Raw genomic sequence first — 21,523 nt, forward strand, 5'->3', positions numbered from 1 at the left:
AAAATGTTAAAATATTGTGCATTTTTTTGTGCAGCAAAGATTTGTTTCCTCAGACTTAAGCAATTTTTTTTCATCTTTGATGAAGGTTTTTATGTAGTTTATTACTTCTACCTGTAACTATACAAACAGATTTGCTTGAAGCTATGAAACAGAGTGTTCTTTGTCTAAATACATTTGTTAGAGCTATTGTAGGATAGCACTGTATTTTAAAGGATATTTTTGTAACCCTAAAACCTAAATGGAGTCTAATTGAGCTGAGAAACTTTAACTTCAATGTTAAAGTACTTTGATGTTACTTTAACATTTAAGTAATGTTACAAGTTTCTTAGTTACAAGGTTAAAGAATAGCCAGTGAATGCAAATTTAGAAGATTTTTCTTAAAAGCCACTATCTACAAGCCTGTAATAGAGGCTACTTCTTAACTTGAACAAGAAATTTGAATAACTGCACGTGAATGTCAGTTGAAGGAAAATGTTTCTGGGAGTCGTTTTCTTGCTTCAAAATGTTTGAGACTGAAATAATGAAGAACATACAAAAACATAGCTTTTTGCCAGTGTTTAATAGTTGTAATGCTCACCAAAGTGCAAGTTGTCACCATGCAGAGAGCGAATACTTCAGTATTTTTGTTTTATTAGTTGAAATGGAAAAGTGGTTTAAAAAAATTCAAACAAAAAAATATAAATGTCTTTACATTAACGACGTTAATTGTGACTCAGGCGCCCAAAGGTTTGCAGGCTACTGTATTTAAATAGCTGCAAAATACCCAGCTGTTAAATTTATTGTCATTCAATAAGAATGCCATAATGCATCCTGTTCCACATATTGCAGACCTGCTACACCTTCATTAGCACCTGCACAAAGTCAACACCACAGCATCTCGTAAAATACCTCATTTTTCACTATTTCACTCATGACTCGAGAGTAAACCTCTCGAGTCATGACATATTTTCAGATTTTTCTTGCGTCTGCAACCATTCCTCTGCGGTTCTAGACACACCGTTGGTTTGCTGAGAACAGGAAGTGCTGTCTTCTGGCAGATCTGATTAGGATCTAGGGTCTTCGTTCTTGTCGCAGCTCAAAGCTGGCTGAGATGTCGATGTGGTCAGAAGGGGGAAAACAGAACTGATGTGTGAGGCGAACAGATGGGTCCAGTGGCTGGATGAAGCAGAGCCTGGGGGAGAGGTTGGCCGTGAAACAGGGCGTGACTTGAGTTTGTTGCGGTTTGGAGGGAGAAGGGAGCCAGCGGTGGAAGAGCAGCAGCGGCAACTGATAATTGACGATGTAGGACACAGGAGGCGAGAGGTTTGGTCAAGTCTTGGTTTTTTCTCAGAGTAAGTCTTATCTGAGGAAGAAGCACACACACACACAAAAAAAACCCTCCTATTAGGTTCTTTTCTTCTCACAGAGAAACTTTCAGCTTCTGCAATCATGGAGTGATTTATTTTAAGGCCCTTTACACATTTATCAATAATTGTTGAACATGTCGCATTTATTAATTTCAAACATCAAAGCCATACAGAGGTGAAAAACTGTCTCACTTCCGTGAAACTGTTTTTATAGCTGACATTTTAGTTCACTGGGTGCAGGGAGTTTCCTTCCCAGAAAAGGCTCCTGAGAATAAACTCTTGTACTCAAACCCAACGATGAGAGAAAAAAACAACAGCACTGAGACAGAACAGCACTCACTGCCTGGAGACTTTGGAGTCGCTGAGTGGCAGCGTAGGGGCTGAACTTTGGCTTGGCCGGTTTACCTGCTGCTCTGTCCTTGTGTCTTCTGCTGCTGATGTGCTGGAGCAGAAGACGGAAAGGTAAAACGTAGAGCAAATTGCATCCAGACAGACACAGCAAGAGTGTAAAAGTGAAGATGAAAACCAAAAAAAAGGGAGCATATATGTGTGTGTGTGTGTATATATATATACACACACAAAATGGGCAGATTTGAAGGTCCTTTTGATTTGACTGACCAGAACAAACAGATGGCGGCAACTTGCATGGTATAAAATCAGCAGCGAGCCGTTAAATATTCATGAGCACCTGGCCAAAGTTAACTTTGAAACAGTTAGGTATGGAAACCAACACTATGTAGTCACATCACGAACAGAGAGGACAGCGTCAGACACAAATGCTCACTGAAAAAGAAAAGGCTCGGTAGCTTTGTGCTCATTATCTTGGGAGATCAGCGATTTTAACTCACCTGCATCGACAGGTGTGAGATGTGCCCACTGTGATTTGAAATAAAATATGCAGAGTCCCACATATCCTCATACATAACTGCAATTCATGATGGGAAATGAGATGAAGTTGTTGAACTGTGTGAATAGCAAATGGGGGAGACAGCTGACCTTTTTAAAGCTTTATAGTGTATGCAAAAGAAGTCTGATAAACTGTGATCTCTGACAGCTGGTACTTCATTTGAAGGTCTACTCTACAGTACGGTCAGTAAAAAAACCAACAAAAAAAACCACCAGGACCTTTTTACCACATATCATAAAAGCATAATAATTCTTTCTATTGTAATGAGTCAAAAAAAGAACAAAAGAAAGCACCTTTCATGCAACATAATGACATGGAGCTAATCACTTTTTAAAGTCACAGAAGTGACTTTACTTGTTTAAAATAAAAATCCCCAAAAATGTCATGCAAGGCACTGTGGACAAAATCTTCAAAATTAAACATAAATAAAAAGTTTTCTTTTTCCCCAAGGCAATGAGTTCCCTTGGATAAACTAAGTCTTTCAGTCCTGTGTCGTTTCATCTGCACAGAAATCTCCCTTTATGGTTTTGTTTAAATCCTTTGAAGTTTGATTCCTTTAAAGTTTTTATGAAACTTTGAAAATAAAGTGGCACGTAATAATTTGAAAAATTCTTAAGTCATCTGGATATAATATGTCTTGACATATGAATATGTCAAACATACCAATAGGTTTGCCATATTGTTGTCAATAACACGACGAAACACGTCATGTTATTGTTTGACAAGTTTGCATAATATTCAAGCCCCCAAATCCCACAACACCTTCACACCTGTTTGCTTATTTTGCAGTTTCATTGCACCAGGCAGCCCAGAAGTCACTCATTTAAAAGTGGTTAAAGCTGCAATGTGTAAAATTTGCCTCCACATTAAGTCTTCATATGGCGCGCAGCACAGCTCACCTGTTTGAGCTGAGTCTCAGAGTTGACATGCACGTCACAGATCTCACAATGAAAAGTCTTGTTTTGGAGTCCAGTCGGCGGCTCAGTCGGAGCGGCCATCTTGGATTTGACTCCTATCCTGGGAAAAGACTTAATGGCTCCATCGCCGCTTCTGGCCTCCAGCATCGTCTTGTGCTTCGTACCTGAGCACACATGGCGTAATGTCAGCAAAGGCTCAAACACGACGCGCAAAGGTAATGCTTGACGACTCACTCACTGTTTCTTACCGCTGTTGTGAGCCTGGAGCTGAGAGGCAGAGTTCACAGCCACCTTGCAGAGGGCGCAGTAGAGAAGTCGCTTGGCTTTCTCTTCTTCTGTCTCTTGATCCGGCGTCTCGGCTTTGCTGTCTTTCTCAGCCGTCCTCGGACTGGCTGGCAGGGAGTGGTTGGTGGGCTCTTTTGTTGTTTCAGCGAGAGCGCTACTTAACAACGTTGTGTCTGAAGTGGAGTTTGGGGCCGAGGGGTCTAAAATCAGAGAAATTCAAGAGAAGAGACATGTCTACTCAAAGAGATGGCCTAAAAGGAAACAGATGAAGCATAAAGAAGTGTGAGATGACACTGAGACACACACTGGCCATCAAACATCCATACAGCAGAAAAAATGCCTAAAAATAAAACTTCTCTCTAATGTCAAGATTTCACATTTTGTTTAAAAAACAAGCTGAAATCCCACATCATGTTTATGAAAACACCTTGAACTTGCATGAACAATCAAACTGTATCTCATGAGATTTTGGGTGATGTCTTTTTTGTGAGTAAATTATGCTAATTGTTTTCACTTTCTCAGCTTATTCTGAAGATTTGAGAGACTCTGAGGTACTTATAGCATGTATTATATCAAAATAAGACATTAACTAATACTAGAAGTGATTAGTTTGGGTGAAGAGTTTTATATCTCTTAGTGTGTCATACATTTTTTATTAAACACTGATTTATGTGTGGAAATAGGTTTGTTCCTTCAAACTGTTGATTGTCATTTTCCACCATCATGATTAATAGTTCTTGGTCATTGTCTTTGTAAAAGTCAAAAAAATTAAAGTTCTCGTCTCTAGAAGAGTGGTTGATCGGTAAGTATATCATAATATGTTACATCTTTACCCTGAATATAATAGTCAATTTCTAAGTCCAGATTTAAGGATTTGGCTTATGCTTTAATTGACTTGCTGTTCATGTGTCCGTCAACTCATTCTTTGTCTTTAAAATTGAAGACTGATGTCTCCGACAGTTCCCTCAGACGTCAATCTTTCCAGACGAAAACGAAAAACTCAGCAGGCAAAAGGTGATTATGAGTGTTATCAACTTCTCTTGTCGCGCAACACTCAATTATTTCCCCTCGGATCTGTCTGCAAGCTCTTTAATTGACAGTTCTACATACAGATTAGTTGGCTTTGTTATCTTTAGTGAGAGCCTAACCTGGTCCTCGAGGAGCACAGGCTGATTTAACAGACTCACTCAATGCTATTAACTATGATTAGCCCAGCCCAGCTCAGTGGGTGTATATTTGTTCTCACTGATCTCCCTTTGTCTAGATATTCCAGCGCTCAACCTAAAGCAAACTCTAGCCTGAAAAGGCTCTTTCATTCATTCTCAAACATCAAGAAACTACTTTTGTGGTGTTAGGAATGGATGCACAATCTTTCTCGTTCTTAAGCCTGGTGAAACCTACCGCTTTTGTTTCTCAACACCTACACAAAGGCATCAGCACGGGCAAGAGAGCCAAATCAAAATGCACATATGCTGGAAAGCGGTTGATGCGTCGGCACACCTCCACAGTAATGCCGACATGGCTCCAGATGCACACACGCCACAGGCGCACTGTACAGCTGCCCACAGATCGCATTCAAAGCATTTTTCAATGTGCTTTTGATCTCAGGAGGCCACTGAATGAGGTCAGAAAATGTAGACACGAAGACGGAGGAGAGGATAATGCTCAACCTTTAATCTGCTCGCTGTGCAACCCAACGCAGCAAGAGGGTTCTCACATCAAAGAGTTAAAGTCGTGACCGAGAAGAGAAGGTTCATACATCTAACTCTGTCATATAAGAGAAGTCCATACGCACATACACAAAAGCACAGAGGAGCGTGCCTGGCTTCAGACACACCTTCTGATGTTGAGTCAGAGCCACAGGGCTGTGAGCAGGATGACGACAGGATTTGTGATGTGGTTTCCTTGGTGACTTGTTCGAAGGTCTTGATCTTTGAATCTGGGGCGTCCCGAGCTTTGAGTCTTTTCGCATGCCTGGTGCCACTGTAGTGAGAGGACGCCTGAGCCTGTATGTCGTGACAGAAAGCATAAAAACCTAAAAGTAAGCAAAAACCAGCACAGATCCTCTCACACTGCAACATTCACTCCTGTAGCCACACAACATGCAGAAACTAGGCTACAAGTACAGCGACTTACAAAAGTATTAATGCCCCTTGACATTTTTTTTTTGCCAACTTACAACTTATACACTTCAATGTTAGAATGCAGGAAGGACAATGAAACAAGGATTCCATGTTTTTTTTTCTAACGGAAAACTGCTCCGTCTTTTTATTTTCACCCTCTGGTACAACAGAACCAGGTTTTGCTAAATTTACAGCTGCAAATCTTTCCTGGAGTGTTTCTACTGGTGTTGCACATAAGAGACTGAAAGTTTTTCATGTAATATTTTCCATTACACAATGGCTCAAGCTCAGTCTATGTGGAGAGAGACTCTCTGTGAACATAAATTTTCAAGTCACAGATTCTCAATTTGATTTAGGCTTCACTAAGACATTTCAGGAAATAAATATGGTTTGTTTTAGACCATTTCACTGTAAATCTGTCTGCGTGTTGGGAGTTGCGATCTTGCTGGAGGGTGAACCTCCACCCGATCTTTTGCGGCCTCCGAAACGTTTTCTCTCGAATCTCTCATATTTACAACCATTCGTTTCCCCATCACTTCTGACCAGCATCACTGAAGAAAAACATTATCACAGCATGATGCTGCCTTGTCTATGTTTAATAGTGGGGGTGGTGTTTAGGGTGATGGGTAGTGTTAGATTTCTTTCACATACTCTCTTTGGTAGCTGCAGCTTTGGTTTCATCGAACCAGATCACCTTCTTTCATTTGTTTGCTGTGTCATCGACATTGTGACAAACTGCGAACGGGACTTCTTATGGATTCCTTGTTTTTACTCTTCACTAAAAGAAAGCTTTGTGCAGTTCACAGCAAACAAATCCTCCTTCATGAGCTGTGGACTCTGCAGCCAGGGTTACCACAGGCCTCTTTGCTGCTTCTTTGATTAATGTCCTCCTTGCTCTGCTGGTTTGTCTTAGATTGATGCCCAGCTCTTGGTAGTTTTGCACTTGTGCCACTTTTTGCTCTTTGTGATGTCAGATGATGGATTGGGCTGAGCTCTGTGAGATATTCAAAGTTTAGGATATTGTTTTATAACCTTGACATTGTTTTAAACTTCTGCATAACTGTGTCGGTTCCTTGGTCTTCACAGATGCTACCTCTTCCCTTAGTGCCCTAAAAGTCACAGGAAAATTCCTTGCATTTCGATTAAAGCTGCAGTATGTAGCCTTTATTTTTTAAAAAGATGTTTTTCATTTGTCAAAACTGCCACTTTGTCATGCCAGTATAGTATAAGACATACAATCTGTAAAAAAAAGAATCCTCTGCCTTCTTACCATCTACAGAAAGTCACCACTTCCACTCAAAAACAACCAATGAAAACCATGAGGAAGGGCAGTGTTGTCAATCACTCTCATGTATGCGCTGAGCATTCGTGGCGGGCTCAGAGAAGATGTAGCATAGGAGCGAGCAAGGGGGAGAATGTGAGCATTGACTACATGAGCTTGATCGACAGCGCTAAGATCTTCCTCCTGGTTCTGATTGGTTGTTTCTGACAAGCAGTGTATTTCTTATTTTGAGCCGTATATTTTATAGTTAGAGAGTAGACAGAGGAGCTTGGGGTTTAGTTTTTTTTTCGCAGATTTTCTGTCTCAAACTATAATACACTGTGTTGACATGGTGACAGGTCAAACAAATGTTAAAAAAAAAAAAAACGAAACATTTTTTAATAAGCTACATACTGCAGCTTTAAAAGATTCTTGAGACTGTTCAACAAATACGCAGTAACCTTTTCTATTATCAGCTTTAGTTGTAAATTATAGGTAAACAGTGTCAGATTGTAACAGCTTTCTAAGTTTTACACCTTAATTCCTAAAATTCTGCAGCTCGTGACCTCCAAAACCCTCTAAAACTCTCCAAAACCCTTTAAAACCCTCTAAAACTCTCCAATACCCTTTAAAACCCTCTAAAACTCTCCAAAACCCTCTAAAACTCTCCAAAACCCTCTAAAACCCTCTAAAACTCTCCAAAACCCTTTAAAACCCTCTAAAACTCCCTAAAACTCTCCAAAACCCTTTAAAACTCTCCAAAACCCTTTAAAACCCTCTAAAACCCTCTAAAACTCTCCAAAACCTCTAAAACTCTCCAAAACCCTTTAAAACTCTCTAAAACTCTCCAAAACCCTCTAAAACTCTCCAAAACCCTTTAAAACCCTCTAAAACTCTCCAAAACCCTTTAAAACCCTCTAAAACTCTCTAAAACCCTCCAAAACCCTCCAAAACCCTTTAAAACCCTCTAAAACTCCCTAAAACTCTCCAAAACCCTCTAAAACTCTCCAAAACCCTTTAAAACCCTCCAAAACCCTCCAAAACCCTTTAAAACCCTCTAAAACCCTCTAAAACTCTCCAAAACCCTCTAAAACTCTCCAAAACCCTTTAAAACCCTCTAAAACTCTCCAAAACCCTCTAAAACCCTCTAAAATGTCTGGTTGATTTAGCAAAAGCTTTCTTTTGAAAGGGAGACAGTAGGTGTTTTCCTCAGTCAATCAGCCATTGCATAAAGCAGCTAAACTTCCTCGGATCCAGTCAAGCAGCCTTGAACCAAGGGCAGGTCTCTTCAGCCGTTCAACCGTCATAAAAAGGGTGTGTGTGAAAAAGCAAAAAACGGCACATGAGTAACAGCTTAAAGTGAATGTCTCCCTGGAGACACCACCCACCTCAGAGTTGAATCTCACTTGGCAAACGCCGCAGGAGCCGGGCTTCCTCTTCAGGGGCGAAGTTAACCCGAAGCCTGGACTAATCAGAGCTTTGTGGAGATGATCCATCTGCTGCAACAGATAATAAATGCTTGAAATCTGACTCACGTTGCAGGAAGGATGATTAAAAACTCTTTTTATTTGCTGTTATATGGTCCTTTTAGGAAATGTGAAATGAAAAAAATCCATGATTAGCACATTAGCATCTATAACATCGCACATCATATGCAAAATTGCACAATTGCACATCACATTTATTCAACATCCAACACCTGTAAGCTTAAGACTCAGCAGTCAATAAACCGAGAATACTGGATTTGCAGCAGGTCAGTCTGTTCTCAAGTTCTCACCTTTTTCAATGTACTGAAAGAAATGAGCATCAGCATGTTCACATAAATCTTTTTAATATGCTCTCTGTGTTCAGCTTTTGGCCCTTTGGCAACAAATGTATCTGGTTTGATCCAAATACCCGTAAGAATAGTTTTAGCTGATAAAGATGTTACAACTCTGAAAATAAATTTATTCCAAGAGCATAATCTTACATGAAAGGTTTATCCAATGCAACCTTTTTGAATTAATTTAGTCACAAAGAAAAGAAACATATAAAAATTTTTTTTAACAAAGTCACCAGTCCCTCATTTATTAACACGACTGTGAATGTCCATGAAAGAAAGCTAAAACATTTTATATTTAGAATCAAGAAAGGCAGAGACATGATTTGTGTTAATCTTCATAAGTCAAGAAATGGCTTCAAGAAAACAGACTAACTATTACCTACCAATATTTACAATCAGAGCAAGAATTTAAAAATCTGAACCAAACAGGAACTGTGACACAGAAAGTTGGATGTGGACCTTAGTTTATCCTGAGCATGACGGGAGAGAAAGTAAAGATATTCTAGAGATTCACTTATAGAGAACTGGTGGCATCTTGACATCACCAAAATGCTGGTTTGATAAGACACGACTGGTTGAATCAGAAGAGTAAAACGAACTCTGATGGACCTCAGTGAACTTTCATCCATTCATCCATTGTCCTGGCAATCTGTAAATCTGTCCGTTTAGAGAATTAACCATTCTAACCCCTAGTTTTGTTGGACTGGAGGTTCACTGCTTGCAGATCGGAACCAGCTGAAATTTGAACCCAAGAACGACTTGACAACTTTGAGCCCTGGACTAAAACAACCAACAAATATGTGGAAACCATGTTGCGCTCCTTGTCAATGTACCTTAATGGATTCTGTGGTAAGTGAAACGCAAGGAGATGTAAAATAAAGTAGATTAAATACTCCCATACCAGTAAGAAGAGGTTGCAAAAACACAAGCAACAGAGGTGGGATAAAATGTAGCAACAAACAATTTGGCAAAAATCACTCATTTATTAAATTAAGTCCCTGCCCCCTAAAAGAAAACTATGCAACTGCAATAAAAGATTAATTTGCATTTATTTACCTTTGGGGCCAATAAATGTGGGTGGAAAATGTTAAATCACCAAATACACAAAATAAACAGCAGTCAGAGCCTGTGACCGTCACGCTAGAACACCTGCATCTGGACCTAAAACAAACTCAACAAGCTAACATGAGGCATCTTTTAGTTATCAGGGTTGCCTGGTTCAGAAGAACAACAGCCACGTTTTCAGGTCTCGCTCCTTTCTTTGCACAAAGCCTTAATGAACTGAAGTATGTGGGCTCTTCATTTAAGGAAACAGCCTTTAGCTAAGACTGAACCCTCCTTCCATAACCTTTACGGTGTGGTGAAGAAGCTCAATTTCGGTCTTTATATAAAATGGTAGGGGGCAATGAGTTCTAGTGACTCGCATACCTGAGCACATGGCTTGGATTTCCAATGTAACTGAAATGTGACACCAAACTCAGACATGAACTGTAGTAGTAAAATTATATTATGAGCAAATATCTATTGGCTGCTTTATTTTCTACAGATTAATTCAGAACTTTGAAACAAAGCTAAATCGTCGCAGTATTTTCACATAACAAAGACGTAACTGAGCAAAATACACCAAAAAAATCATTGATTTATGAGGCAAAATGTATGCATTTTATCTTTAAATGTAATTGTTGTTGCAGCTTAGTATGAATTATTTCTCTACATGTTGTGTGCTCCAAGCTAACACACTGAGTACAGGTTAATCAGCCAAGAGACTCATGGTAACACAACACTGAAAATCACCCTGACCATCCGCACATTGCTTGATCGTGCTATGGGAATATTTTCTTTAACAGTGAAGTTGACAACATAGTGAATAGAGCTACAGAAGAAAACCTGAGGAGGCAAGAGAGTCTGGATTAGAAGGTCCAGCTGGAGAACGACACCAACCGTTCAGGCAGAGCTACAACGAAATAGTTTAGATCAAAGCTTGTTTCTGTGATAGGATGACCAAGTCAAAGTTCAGATCTAAATCCTGTCCAGTGCAGGAAGACCTGAAAGTTACTGTTTACTGATGTTCTTGGGAGTTTCACAAGAAAGACAAAGATTTTAATCTCCCGGCTGTATTTCTCTCTTTTGCACTTTACCAGGTACGAGATCACGAAGTTTAACTTCAGTGTGAGATACTTGCACACTCCAACTTCATTTAAAGAGTCCTCTGCCCATTGGACTGCAACCCCTGTGCTGTTGTTGATGGAAACAACACTCTGGATGCCATTACAAACTAATAAAAACCAGGCTATTTGCTATTAGTAGTGTTTCTCCTATAGGAGGAAAGGCAAGTTTACAGAATCTAATTTTTTCCAGGAGCAAAATTTCCTCTCAAGAGACAACGGCCTACAGAGATTGAAGGAAAACCACTGAATGCTAGAAGCTGTCCACATCCTGATGCACTAGTTTCAGGAATTCATCACAAATTGCATTTAAAAAACTGCGTGGCATAGGAGAGTAAAATGTCTCTCTGTTAGTGTGTTTCACAAGAAACTCTCTCTAATCAGCGCAGATTGCAACAAAAGAACTGGAACATGGCAGCTCAAGATGGCAAATCAAGTCCAAATAGTTCAGCCACAATGTGTCAAATCCATTCTAGATACTTCGTAAAGCTTCAAAAGAAAGTACGGCCACATAATACTCAGAGATCTGGGTCTTATTTTAACGTTGTCTAAAGATGCCCCACAGACTGTTTTCCTTCCTGACTTGGTTGGAGTCCGTTTGGACCACCACGAAGCCATGCTGACCACAGCTTCTGTAAGCCATTAAAAAAAAAGAACAACCTTTTTTTTTACTGCAACCTTTTAAACCTGCAGGAGTGCCTGGTTCAGGTCTGTTTCAGGAACAGTGTGAGAAATTATCATTTGAAGAAAGTAGGAACATTTGTGTAGAAAAGTTTCTGTTGCTTTACAAACATCCGAAAACCAATAACTTGATGACAAAATTCCAGATCTTTTTTCATCACTCATAAGAAGTAATTATTTCTTTTTGTGAAATAATATAAAGAAATACTAGGTAAGTTTTTTCAAATTCAAGAGATTTGAAAAATTAAACTCTCAAATGTCTGTGTTTACACTTTTTGCCAATATCTAAACATCTCAAGACACCATTTGGAATTAGTCATCTTTTTCTAAAACCCGACATCAGGCCTGAATGATTTAAAATTAACAATTAGGCAGAAAAAAAAAACTTGAGCAGTATTACACAACAGGTTCCAAACTGTTGTTTTGTTTGTTTTGTTGCTTCTTGTTAATCGGATAAACTTTGATGTTTTCTTTTTTTCCCCCATAGATATTTATGTGCTCCTCTCATATTGCCTTGAGTTTTCAGGCTCTGATGTTTGTTAAATTGATTAATATTTTATTGAAATTATGTATTTTTATGTATTTTTCCCACATCTGTACTATTTGTACCAAATAAAAAAAAATGTCTTCTTGCCTTGCATTTTACTGCCGCAGCTGTTCAACATTTTATTTATAGCTCTGACTTGAATTTGGAGCTGGTTCAGGCAAGTACCAAGGTTCTTACTGGAATTGCTGTGAAATACAATTTGGCCCTTTGCAGATTTCTCCCGTCTTTGTCAAAGTTAAAAGTCATTGCTTAACTCCGCACACCAGACAAAGATAACTCAAGCAAACAGTTTTCAAATGACTGTTTCATTTTTAAGTGAGAAAAGCTGTCCAAACCGACCTGTCCCTTTAAGAAAACATCATTTCTCTCCTTGTCAAATCGAGAATTCACTGTACGAACGGTTCGGTTTCACAAGGCAAGGCACACTGACACATCCATAAAATCAAAAATATCACTAAAATATATAATCACAAAAAAAACAGTTAAAAAAAAACTGAAAATACTTGAGAAATGTCATTGGTGAAGTGGCCATTTCTCAGGATGATGAATCCAGTAAATCTCGATGAGTCAGAAAACACTGATATTGGTTAGCTTATACCACCTTTCTCATATTTCCTCACGTTTTCAGGCTCTGATGTTACCTTGATATTTTTAAACATGACCAACTTACAAAGACAGAAGCAATCTGTGGGGGCAAATATCACTTCCCAGCACCAATAAACACACATCTGCCTTAAATGGTATGTCCTATTTTGGAGAAGTGCCAAGAGAAATCGGTTTCCGTGTCAAGTCACTTCTTAAACTTAAAAACAGGAAGTTGATTAAAAAAAAAATTAAGTTGCATTATTTTTATAGCAATTGATTTTGTTTTAAACAGTCGTTTCTTGAGGGGCTTTTCCCCCTGCTGGAGAAATACACTCAGGGAGAATTGTTTTCACAGTGTTTCTATGTGAGAAAAAAATGATGATGATGAATTTATTTAGACTGGACGTTGCTACGGGTCAGTCAGGTTGTTCTGTTAGCTCCAGGAACAGAGACCAGCTGCAGGGATTTTGGCTAAATTCCTGTTCAGACATGAAAAACAGAGCCTGCGTGTGTGTAATCTTTCAGATTGTTTTTGATTTTCGTAGGCAGCAGCGGCACTGGAATGCGTGTCTGTCCTCACTGTTTTCTCACTCTCCCACTTGAAAATAATTCTTTTTGTGTGTTGCTCCTGAAGAAAACAACGGATGACAACAAGAATCCAGGATGATACTTTAAAAACATTTCAAGCAACAGTGGGTGTGGCGTTTGTGTTCGTGGAAGAGACTGAACGTCAGAGCTCCTGCAGTTCTCTTTCACCTCTGATCACACGGTTGCCACTCCACCTCTCCATCTGCTCCCCTCCAAACTCTCCCTCAGCTTCCATCTGATTAAAGTCACCTTCTTGCATCCCAAAGGTCTCGCTCTCCTACCCTCGACTCCTTTCATGCTCTTCATAGCCGACAAGCACCTGTGGCAAAGTCAGCTCGCCCTTTTTCCTCATTTCATAGCCCCCCATCCCCCGCACACACACAAAAAAAATCACATCACCCGCAAATACAAATCCCCAGAATGAAGAGGTCACACGTAGCACACGGCATCAATTACAATCAGCTCGGTCTTTCTGCAGCCTCGCTGACACTCAGCAGCGGCAGCTTGTCAGACGCTCTCAGATCCAGGGAGCCGGTGGAGGCTGAAGCATTTGTTCAGGTGAAACAAAGCAGACTTTTTTCTTCTTTTTTTTTTTTTAGCTGGATCACAATCAAGATCCAACATTTATGATGAAAAATAGTCCACAGTTTATGGCGGATCACCACCACAGCTGTGCGTGTACTGATATTAAAACGGCATGAATTAGATGTTTCTTTCCTCTTTTTTGGGAGAAATCACGTCCTAATTTTCTTGGAATCAATGTTTTGTTCCAGCTAGAAGAAAAATGGAAACACAAGCTGACGTAAGAGCTTGATCAGAGCTCAAATGCACTTAAAACAGAAGTGTACCAAAAGAAAAACCTCGGCAGACTGATGCCCATGACATCTTCACTGAAGGAAAAATAAAAGCTAAACATGTGCAAAAATGCTGAGGTCACCTGTAAGACAACTCAGTTTAAATTAATTTACTCAAGGAAAACGACATTCGTTCTTCTGCTTTGGCTGATTTAGCCTTCAGTGTCTTTGATCCAGAAGGAAGATGAAACACATTCATGCAGGTTATACATATTTATTTAGAAAGTAGCATTTCAGTTTTCCATGATTGACATGTGAAGGGTGGATTCTTTTGCTTGACATAAAAGACATTTCCACAGTAATGTTGAATGGATAGTGTCAGGTTTGTGCCAACACACACACACACACACACACACACACACACGTGCTCACACACACACATGTGCGCACACATGGAAGAATGGAGTAAACAGTTTTGCTACAAAATTTCATCTAAGCAGGACATCGGGATAAACTTTGAGGGAAGTAAACCAGCGTTAAGGAGACTTATTGCAAGGCTTCCAGTTGGAAACATTTTTTTGGCTGCAGATTATGAAACAATGGGGTTCTTAGATTAAAGGGAAGCAATAACCCAGAGGTGAGAGACAGAGACACGACATAGTTCATGTCATGGATCACTGAAGCCTGTAGCGAACAGTCAGAAGTGACTGCAGCTGTTTGAGAATATAAAGTCTATGTTCGGTTTTCTTTTACAGCATGTTTAACTCTGTGTTAAACAGAGTTAAACATGTGTGTTTCCTCCTTTAGCACAAGAAAGTTGATTATTTCTGTTGATTGTGTCAAATCAATAATCAATTTCTCCACTTGCGTTTAAATATGTAGGTCAACTCAATTTATTTTTCTTTTCTATTTTGAGTCAGAGCCAAATGAAGGGGAGCATGTTTGACGCTTTTTTCTTTCACATATTTCAGAAATTTCTCTATTTCAGTCGTAGAAGTGAAAATACCTACGGTGACAAAATTGTAAAAGAAAAAAATAAATAAAATAAAATAAACAAGTTCCAGTTAAAATTACAGCTAGAAACCAAAATGAAAGACTGCAGTGACTGATGTGACTGATGTGTTTGTACCCACATCTGCTGCCTCGAAGAAGAGCTGGGGGTGAAATCAAATGAAAGGTCAGATGGGGTTCAACAAAAAAATAAAAAAATCCAACAGGAGTATGTTTAAGAAAGAAATATATTTGTATGTCTTGTACTAGCATTGCATCACTGGTCAGTCTGATATTAAAAGTTTAAAAAAAAACTTATCTTCACTCCAATTTATCACACTAAAGTAGAGAAAAGGAAAACATGTCTAAACTAAAGTAGGAAGAAGGAGGCAGGTGAAATGTCTTAAAGAGAGGGTATTGAGATTGAGACAGAAGATTTAAAGTGCAAAATGTATTGACTTCCAAGAGTAAGAGAGATAAAGGAGAAGGTAAGAGAGCCGAAATGGGCTGAGACCTAAACAAATATCTTATTTCTAGGCAAATTGGCTTTTTCTAGAACATAGTTAAAGCAGATATACAGAGTTCACCCTAAACAGGTGCAAAAGGAATATATCTCACTGCATGTTGACGGCTTGGAAAACACACAAACCTACATACATTCCTGTGTCTGTGAAATCCTTCATTTACCTCCCTGTGGGTCGGATCTGAGCATCTGACTGCATGTCAAATGCTGGGGATACGGCAGACGTGGAATCTGGTTTAATGCAAATGTTTTTATGTTATATTACTCTATTTCCCCCCAAAAAAACTGGATTTCATGGATATGTTAAGTAGGCAGGATTGCATTAAGATATGAAACACGGTCCTCTCCTCTGAGCCTGGACCGGGTCTGCATTCGTTTCCTCCACCTTCACCCTTCACAAGCACGGAGGCAGACAGCTCGGAGAAACGCTCTGCATGAGGAATACCAAGGAAGCAGCTCTGACGCCCCCCAGGTTGTGTGGAAATGTCACCGCTCTCTGCATCACAGGTGATATATTTGGAAAGGTGTAGGCAGCGCACTTATATTAAACATTTACCTCCACGCAGGCAAACTAAACCTTCAACTCTCTCTCTCTCTCTCTGCCGGTGGAAGCAAAACGGAAAAACAAAACCGGTTCGATGGAGGGGAAGAAAAAACATGTGGCGCAGCGGCAGTCCGGTGCCACCACCCAACAGTGACTGACGGTACTCACGTCGGTGAATCCTGGCAGCAGATGGAAGGGGAGGAGGGCCTTGGGGTCGAGGGACGGCTGGGTCCTGCCCAGCGTGGGACGAGCCAGAGACGGCAGGGGACTGTGGCACACATTACCTGAGGCACAGAAGGGAAGCGGCAAAGATTAAGTGGTTGGTTTTAAATGAAGATGATGGAGAGAGCTAAGTGGGAAGAGAAAAGAAACGAGAAGATGCACTTGAACGGGCTGAACTTCTGGCTTTATGTTTTTGTGTTCCTGTCCATTTATGCACATCCACAAAGTATATTTGCTCTACCTATGCAGTCCTTCAAGACAGTTTATATTTAAAGTCTCATTACTGTTCTAAAACTTGTTTTTAGTGACCAAAATTTCATTACTGTGTTGAGTTCTTAGAACAAGGAACAAATATCTTCTTGTCACATTATGAGAGATAATAGATTAAATCAGAAATCATGAACAGTCGTTATGGCAGCATGATTAAAGTATAGCTTAACAGGGTACGAACAAAATCCTTGAAAGTAATATAAACTAAAAAGTAAACAACTGAATATAAAACAAAATAATATTTACACATTTAATGATAAAATAATGGGTAAACCAGTGTTAAATGGCGTGTCTAAGATTTTTTTCAATGAAGTTATTAGTGCTCACATTGTCCATTGTGATTCTGTTTTGAAAAATATATAGAGATGAAAGCAGTCTTTTTTTTTTTGCCGCCTTTACATTTAAAAACGCAGCTCAGTTTTGCCGTATCTGGTAGGAATTACTGGGATAAACAAAGGAGGGTCTAAAGAGCTAAATACTGCAATTTGCAGATTCCTGCATTGTCAGCAGAAGGTACGGTTTTCTGGGCAGTCCCCCTAAACTAAACCAAATTTAACAAACATGTTTTGAAGGACGGCAAATGAGAGACACTGGTTCAACTTTGACTGGGTTGTTGCCCACTGAATAGAGATGCTTTGAAACATACCTGGGCCTGTATGCTGTGATATTGAAAACCTGATACAAAGCTAAAAATGCAAAGAAATAAGATGAGATTTTATGGAACATCAGGTCCTGTCAGGCACTGAAAGCATATCCCTGTTCTGAATAGTGCATGTCTACTGGTATCAAAGGCTCTTACTTTTCTGGGGCAGCAGAATTAGCAACGTTACTTTTGCTTTGACATTTCATGGAACTTATTTGTGTATTTATTTTTATATCAGCCAAACCTCTGGGAATGAAATGGACATTCTACACGAGTCTTCTCAAGGACATAGATAAGTACTAGCCAAAGTTTTTCATCCCATGAGTCTTGAGAGGTCAGATAAAATTTTGTCATGGCTATCATTTTTTCCTCTGACATCATGTCATCCTACACAGTTAAAACTAAACGCAGATGCACAACAGTGTGACAAGGTATTAGTGTGATTGATGTAACCTTCATTCAATTTGTAAGCACACACACACAGATCTGTTTTTCTTGGCATTAAAAATCACCTTAGATTGCAACACGCATGAAAATGGCAACTTGTAAATGGGTAAAACCCAACACAGATTATTCCACGCTGATTACGAATTTCTTAAAAACACCGGTGTGAATTGTGACAGCAATATTTTATTTGCAGCAACAAAAATTTGGGCATGAGATGCAGAGGGAGGAGCTCACCAAAGGTAAGATTCATCCAAGAAATGTCTGATTTATAGCTTGCGCACAGCAAACTGCATTTTAATTCAACACTGTCTATCTTGGACACCAGTGAAACTGGACTAATGACAATCCCTGCAGAACATTTCAGGAACAGGTTTGTCATTTCTTCCATTGGAGCAGATTCAGTCATTTCTTCTCTTTTTTTATTCAAAGGCTTAGATATTGAAGTCTTATCAAAATAATTCTCTGGCTCAGGCAAGTAGTTAGATAACCAACCCTATCATCAAACAAAGTATTTGATGACAATCTCAGAAGGTTTGTAGATACACACACATCCGCACACACACACACACACACACCCCCCCCCCCCCCCCCCACACACACACACACACACACACACACACACAGAACCAGTCCAGAGGGTCCAGCGTGATAAGCGTCCTGTTTGTGTTTCTGATTGTCCAGCCTCCAGTTTACATGTTCTCCCAGCTTGATTACAGCTTGAATCAAGACTAGGGTGCAAGTTTAATCATCATCATCATCATCATCATCAAAATCAGCCAACACACCCATCCGCTCTGCCATTACTCTGATTGCCTTTGGCTGACAGCGTGCATGTGTGTGCATGTAGCAGAGTGTGCACTTGGGTATTTACTTTTCAGAGAAGAAATGAGGTTATGAAATGCAGAAACATGGACAGGAGGCGACAGAATCCAGATCACACGCTCATTATGTTAATACAGGTTGATCCAACCAAAAACGACGTTAGTATTTCCACACTTCTTGTCACGATTCAACCAACTTGTAAAAATCCTGCTGAGGATATTAACAAGAACATTGTGGCTCTACGTTTTCTCAGTGACATTTGTTCCTACAAATTTCTACTGTTGCATAGTACATTTCTGTGTGTTGCACTTAAAGTGGAGCATTACGACTCAACTGACATTTGTAAACGATGAGCATCACATCTGATTGAGTATTTCGGCAGATAACTGACAGCAGATCTAAAAGTGCATGCAACAAGTGAGTCAGCTATGATTTAATAAAAAAATATATATATATATAAATGACAATTCCCCTCATCTCCCCTGAGAGTAAAAGCTTAATGCTGCGTTTACATACCAAAATACATGCTGGCACCGAATGAAGTCCCACAGCTCAGTGTGTGATTAAAGACTTTTTCATCTCCGGACAGAAATGAGGCTCCTCGTCCTCTCCTCCGGTCTCTGTGTCTCACTGCAGCGGAGCCGCGGGCTGCTCCTTCCCATATGGATTCCCTCCTCCTCCTCTTCCTCCTCCTCCTAGCTGCCCACTGCTACTCCTCCTCCTCCTCCTCCTTATCATCACTGTGTCTTTACGATCCCTGTACAAGTCTTCTTCTGTATCTTTATCTCCTGCAGATTTGCTCTGGGTTTAGTCAGCATCATGTCTAATTACTGGAGCTGTGAGTCAGTTCCCTCAGTGAGCTCACACACACACATGCCAAGACAAACAGTGTGACTATGTCCCTTCTTTTACAGAGTTTAAACAACTGGCATCACAAGTTTATATTTATAAATAAAGCATAACGGTCCAAATTCTTTCTTAACAAAGTTGTCTTCATCACATCTCACAGCAAAACCCTCTGCAGGGTCAAAAGGACTCCAAGACATTATATGTACTTTGGGACAGAGTTCAGAGAGACAGTGATTGTGAAGCATGGTGGAAGAGGCATTATGCTTGGGGACTGTTTTTCTTCAGCTCTTTAAATAAATTCAATGTCAGTCAATCTTGTCAGCTTTTGTCAGCTTCTGTTGAAAATCTGACAAATGCTTATCTTTCAGCGTGGAAATTTCACCAAGGATGTGTCTTTACTAGAAGAAGAATAAAATGTATAAAGGGCTCAGCTAGAGCGTCTGACAGATATTAGAGTTTATTGGGTGGGAAGCGGCTCTGCGTGCAAATGAGACCCTCAAACCCTGTCAGACTTTTTTATCACTGTTTCCTGCCTGGATTAATTCAGTTTGGTGTTCCAGCTGAGTTGCACTTGACACAGGTCAAATTAAGGAGGAACATGCTCTGAAATGTTTGAAATGGTTTATCTTGCTCTCATTTTTCCACCGTCCATATCAACTGGGCTGCGCTGTTAGATTCACTGGGTCAAAGACGAGGTTTCTCGTCTTCATTTTGAAAAAAAAGAGCGAGTGGCCATCAATGATCAAAGGGATGCCATGAAGTAGGTGAAGACATATTTGTAAAGAGTTTCATTCCAGATGGAAAATCAGATTAAATTTTCCATCTGATTAAATTAAACCTTTGTCCTTCTCAGGGTCGTACAGCAGCTTTCCATCAGAGATGTTCAAAATATGAAACAACTAAATAAAATTTTTTATGTAAAATTCAAATTAATGATGAATAAATAAATAAATTAATAATGGCATAACATAATAACAAAAACACTTGTTATTGAAATTGAAACAGAGAAAGTTTGTATCATCATTAAAAACAGGATATGTTTTTTGTTTTTTTTATCTCAGCTCCACTTTCCCACCGATGTCTCCTTCAAACACTTCCAGTCACTTTCGGTTTTCTTGGGCAATCGCATCCGATTCGCACATAAGCTGATGCAACAGTGCAACAATCCTCCTCACAGAATTAAATCTGTTTGACTTTATTTATTGGAGGAATACTTTTAAAAATAAATGAGTCTGTGGCACTGAGAGTTCGCAGCCCTTGCTTCCAGATTACTGTGTTTGTTGATCGTGTAAATGATTTTCCCATCTTCACTTCTTTTCCTCTTGAGCCCGTGGTATTTTTAGATTCCAGTTACATGCAGAGGAAACTGGACAGGATGCATGCAGTATTGGCTTCTGAAACTCGTCTGGACTTGTACGCACACACACATTGAAAAAGTCCACATGCAATGTCTCTTTTGGCAACATGGCCTCAGTTAAATCTCTGGTCCTCAGAAGAATGTGGACAACAACATGTGTTTTCCCACAATACCAAACTCTAAGGAGACTTCTCTCACTAAGGCTGTCAGTGTAACACCTGCTATTTTCCCAAATACACACACGCACACGCGCACACACACACACCCACACACACACACACACACACACACACACACACACACACACACACACCACACACACACACACCACACACACACACCCCCACACACACACACACACACACACACTAACACACAAACACACACACACGCATGCTGCCTTTCAGTGAGTTCACATCAGTGAAACAACATCTTCTGCAAATGTGGCATCTGGACAAAGGCATTTTGTCTGGACTGCACCTCCTCTGTGAACTGCATGGAACAAACGTTGAGGGGTATTAGACAGACTTGGAAATATTTGCTCATATAGTGTATAACACACCAATTTTTTTCTCTTAATGCATTGCCAGGCGCCTTTGTGCTTCTTTTGACAAAAAGCAGAGCACTGCATGGATGGCGTGGGGTATTACTGCCCTTCCCCTGCCTTCTCGTGAAGGAGAAGATGAAAAGTTTCTCCTGCAGGTTTTGGCCTTAAGAGACGTTCATTTAGGAGCTCTGGGGTGCAGTTTACGATTCCCAAAGGAAGTCTATATGACTGGTGATAAACCCTGTTCAGAAAATACTGAAAATATCGTCTGCAGTGAAGGTCGAAACG

At 39.8% G+C, this 21,523-nt stretch overlaps 1 protein-coding gene across 2 annotated transcripts; it reads right to left on the reverse strand.

Moving 5' to 3' along the window:
• Positions 1–540: 540 nt before the first annotated feature.
• Positions 541–19,140, reverse strand: LOC129375123 (zinc finger protein 385D-like). Of its 2 annotated transcripts, none has more exons than XM_055053999.1 (8): positions 18,999–19,140; positions 16,247–16,362; positions 8,228–8,335; positions 5,293–5,461; positions 3,419–3,655; positions 3,153–3,334; positions 1,687–1,788; positions 541–1,342 (listed from the first exon to the last, which is right to left on the reverse strand). In XM_055053999.1, exons 1-8 carry the CDS (start codon positions 19,006–19,008, stop codon positions 1,103–1,105), a joined length of 1,164 nt encoding a protein of 387 aa, XP_054909974.1. In that variant the 5' UTR covers positions 19,009–19,140; the 3' UTR covers positions 541–1,102. The 2 variants fall into 2 exon arrangements, with proteins under 2 accessions (XP_054909974.1, XP_054909973.1); XM_055053998.1 differs by having other exon boundaries at positions 8,228–8,338.
• Between the last annotated feature and the right edge of the window lie 2,383 nt (positions 19,141–21,523).

This window comes from Poeciliopsis prolifica, unplaced genomic scaffold (assembly GCF_027474105.1).
Source record: "Poeciliopsis prolifica strain line A6 unplaced genomic scaffold, Auburn_PproV2 SCAFFOLD038, whole genome shotgun sequence".
Taxonomy (NCBI): domain Eukaryota; kingdom Metazoa; phylum Chordata; class Actinopteri; order Cyprinodontiformes; family Poeciliidae; genus Poeciliopsis; species Poeciliopsis prolifica.

Bases quoted from the DNA above. Each gene is read 5' to 3' on its own strand.
- LOC129375123 (XM_055053998.1), bottom strand. The intron at 8,339-16,246 runs GTGAGTACCGTC...TATCTGTTGCAG, and splicing joins TGCTGCCAGGATTCACCGAC to CAGATGGATCATCTCCACAA. The intron at 1,343-1,686 runs GTGAGTGCTGTT...CTTCTTCCTCAG, and splicing joins GACTCCAAAGTCTCCAGGCA to ATAAGACTTACTCTGAGAAA.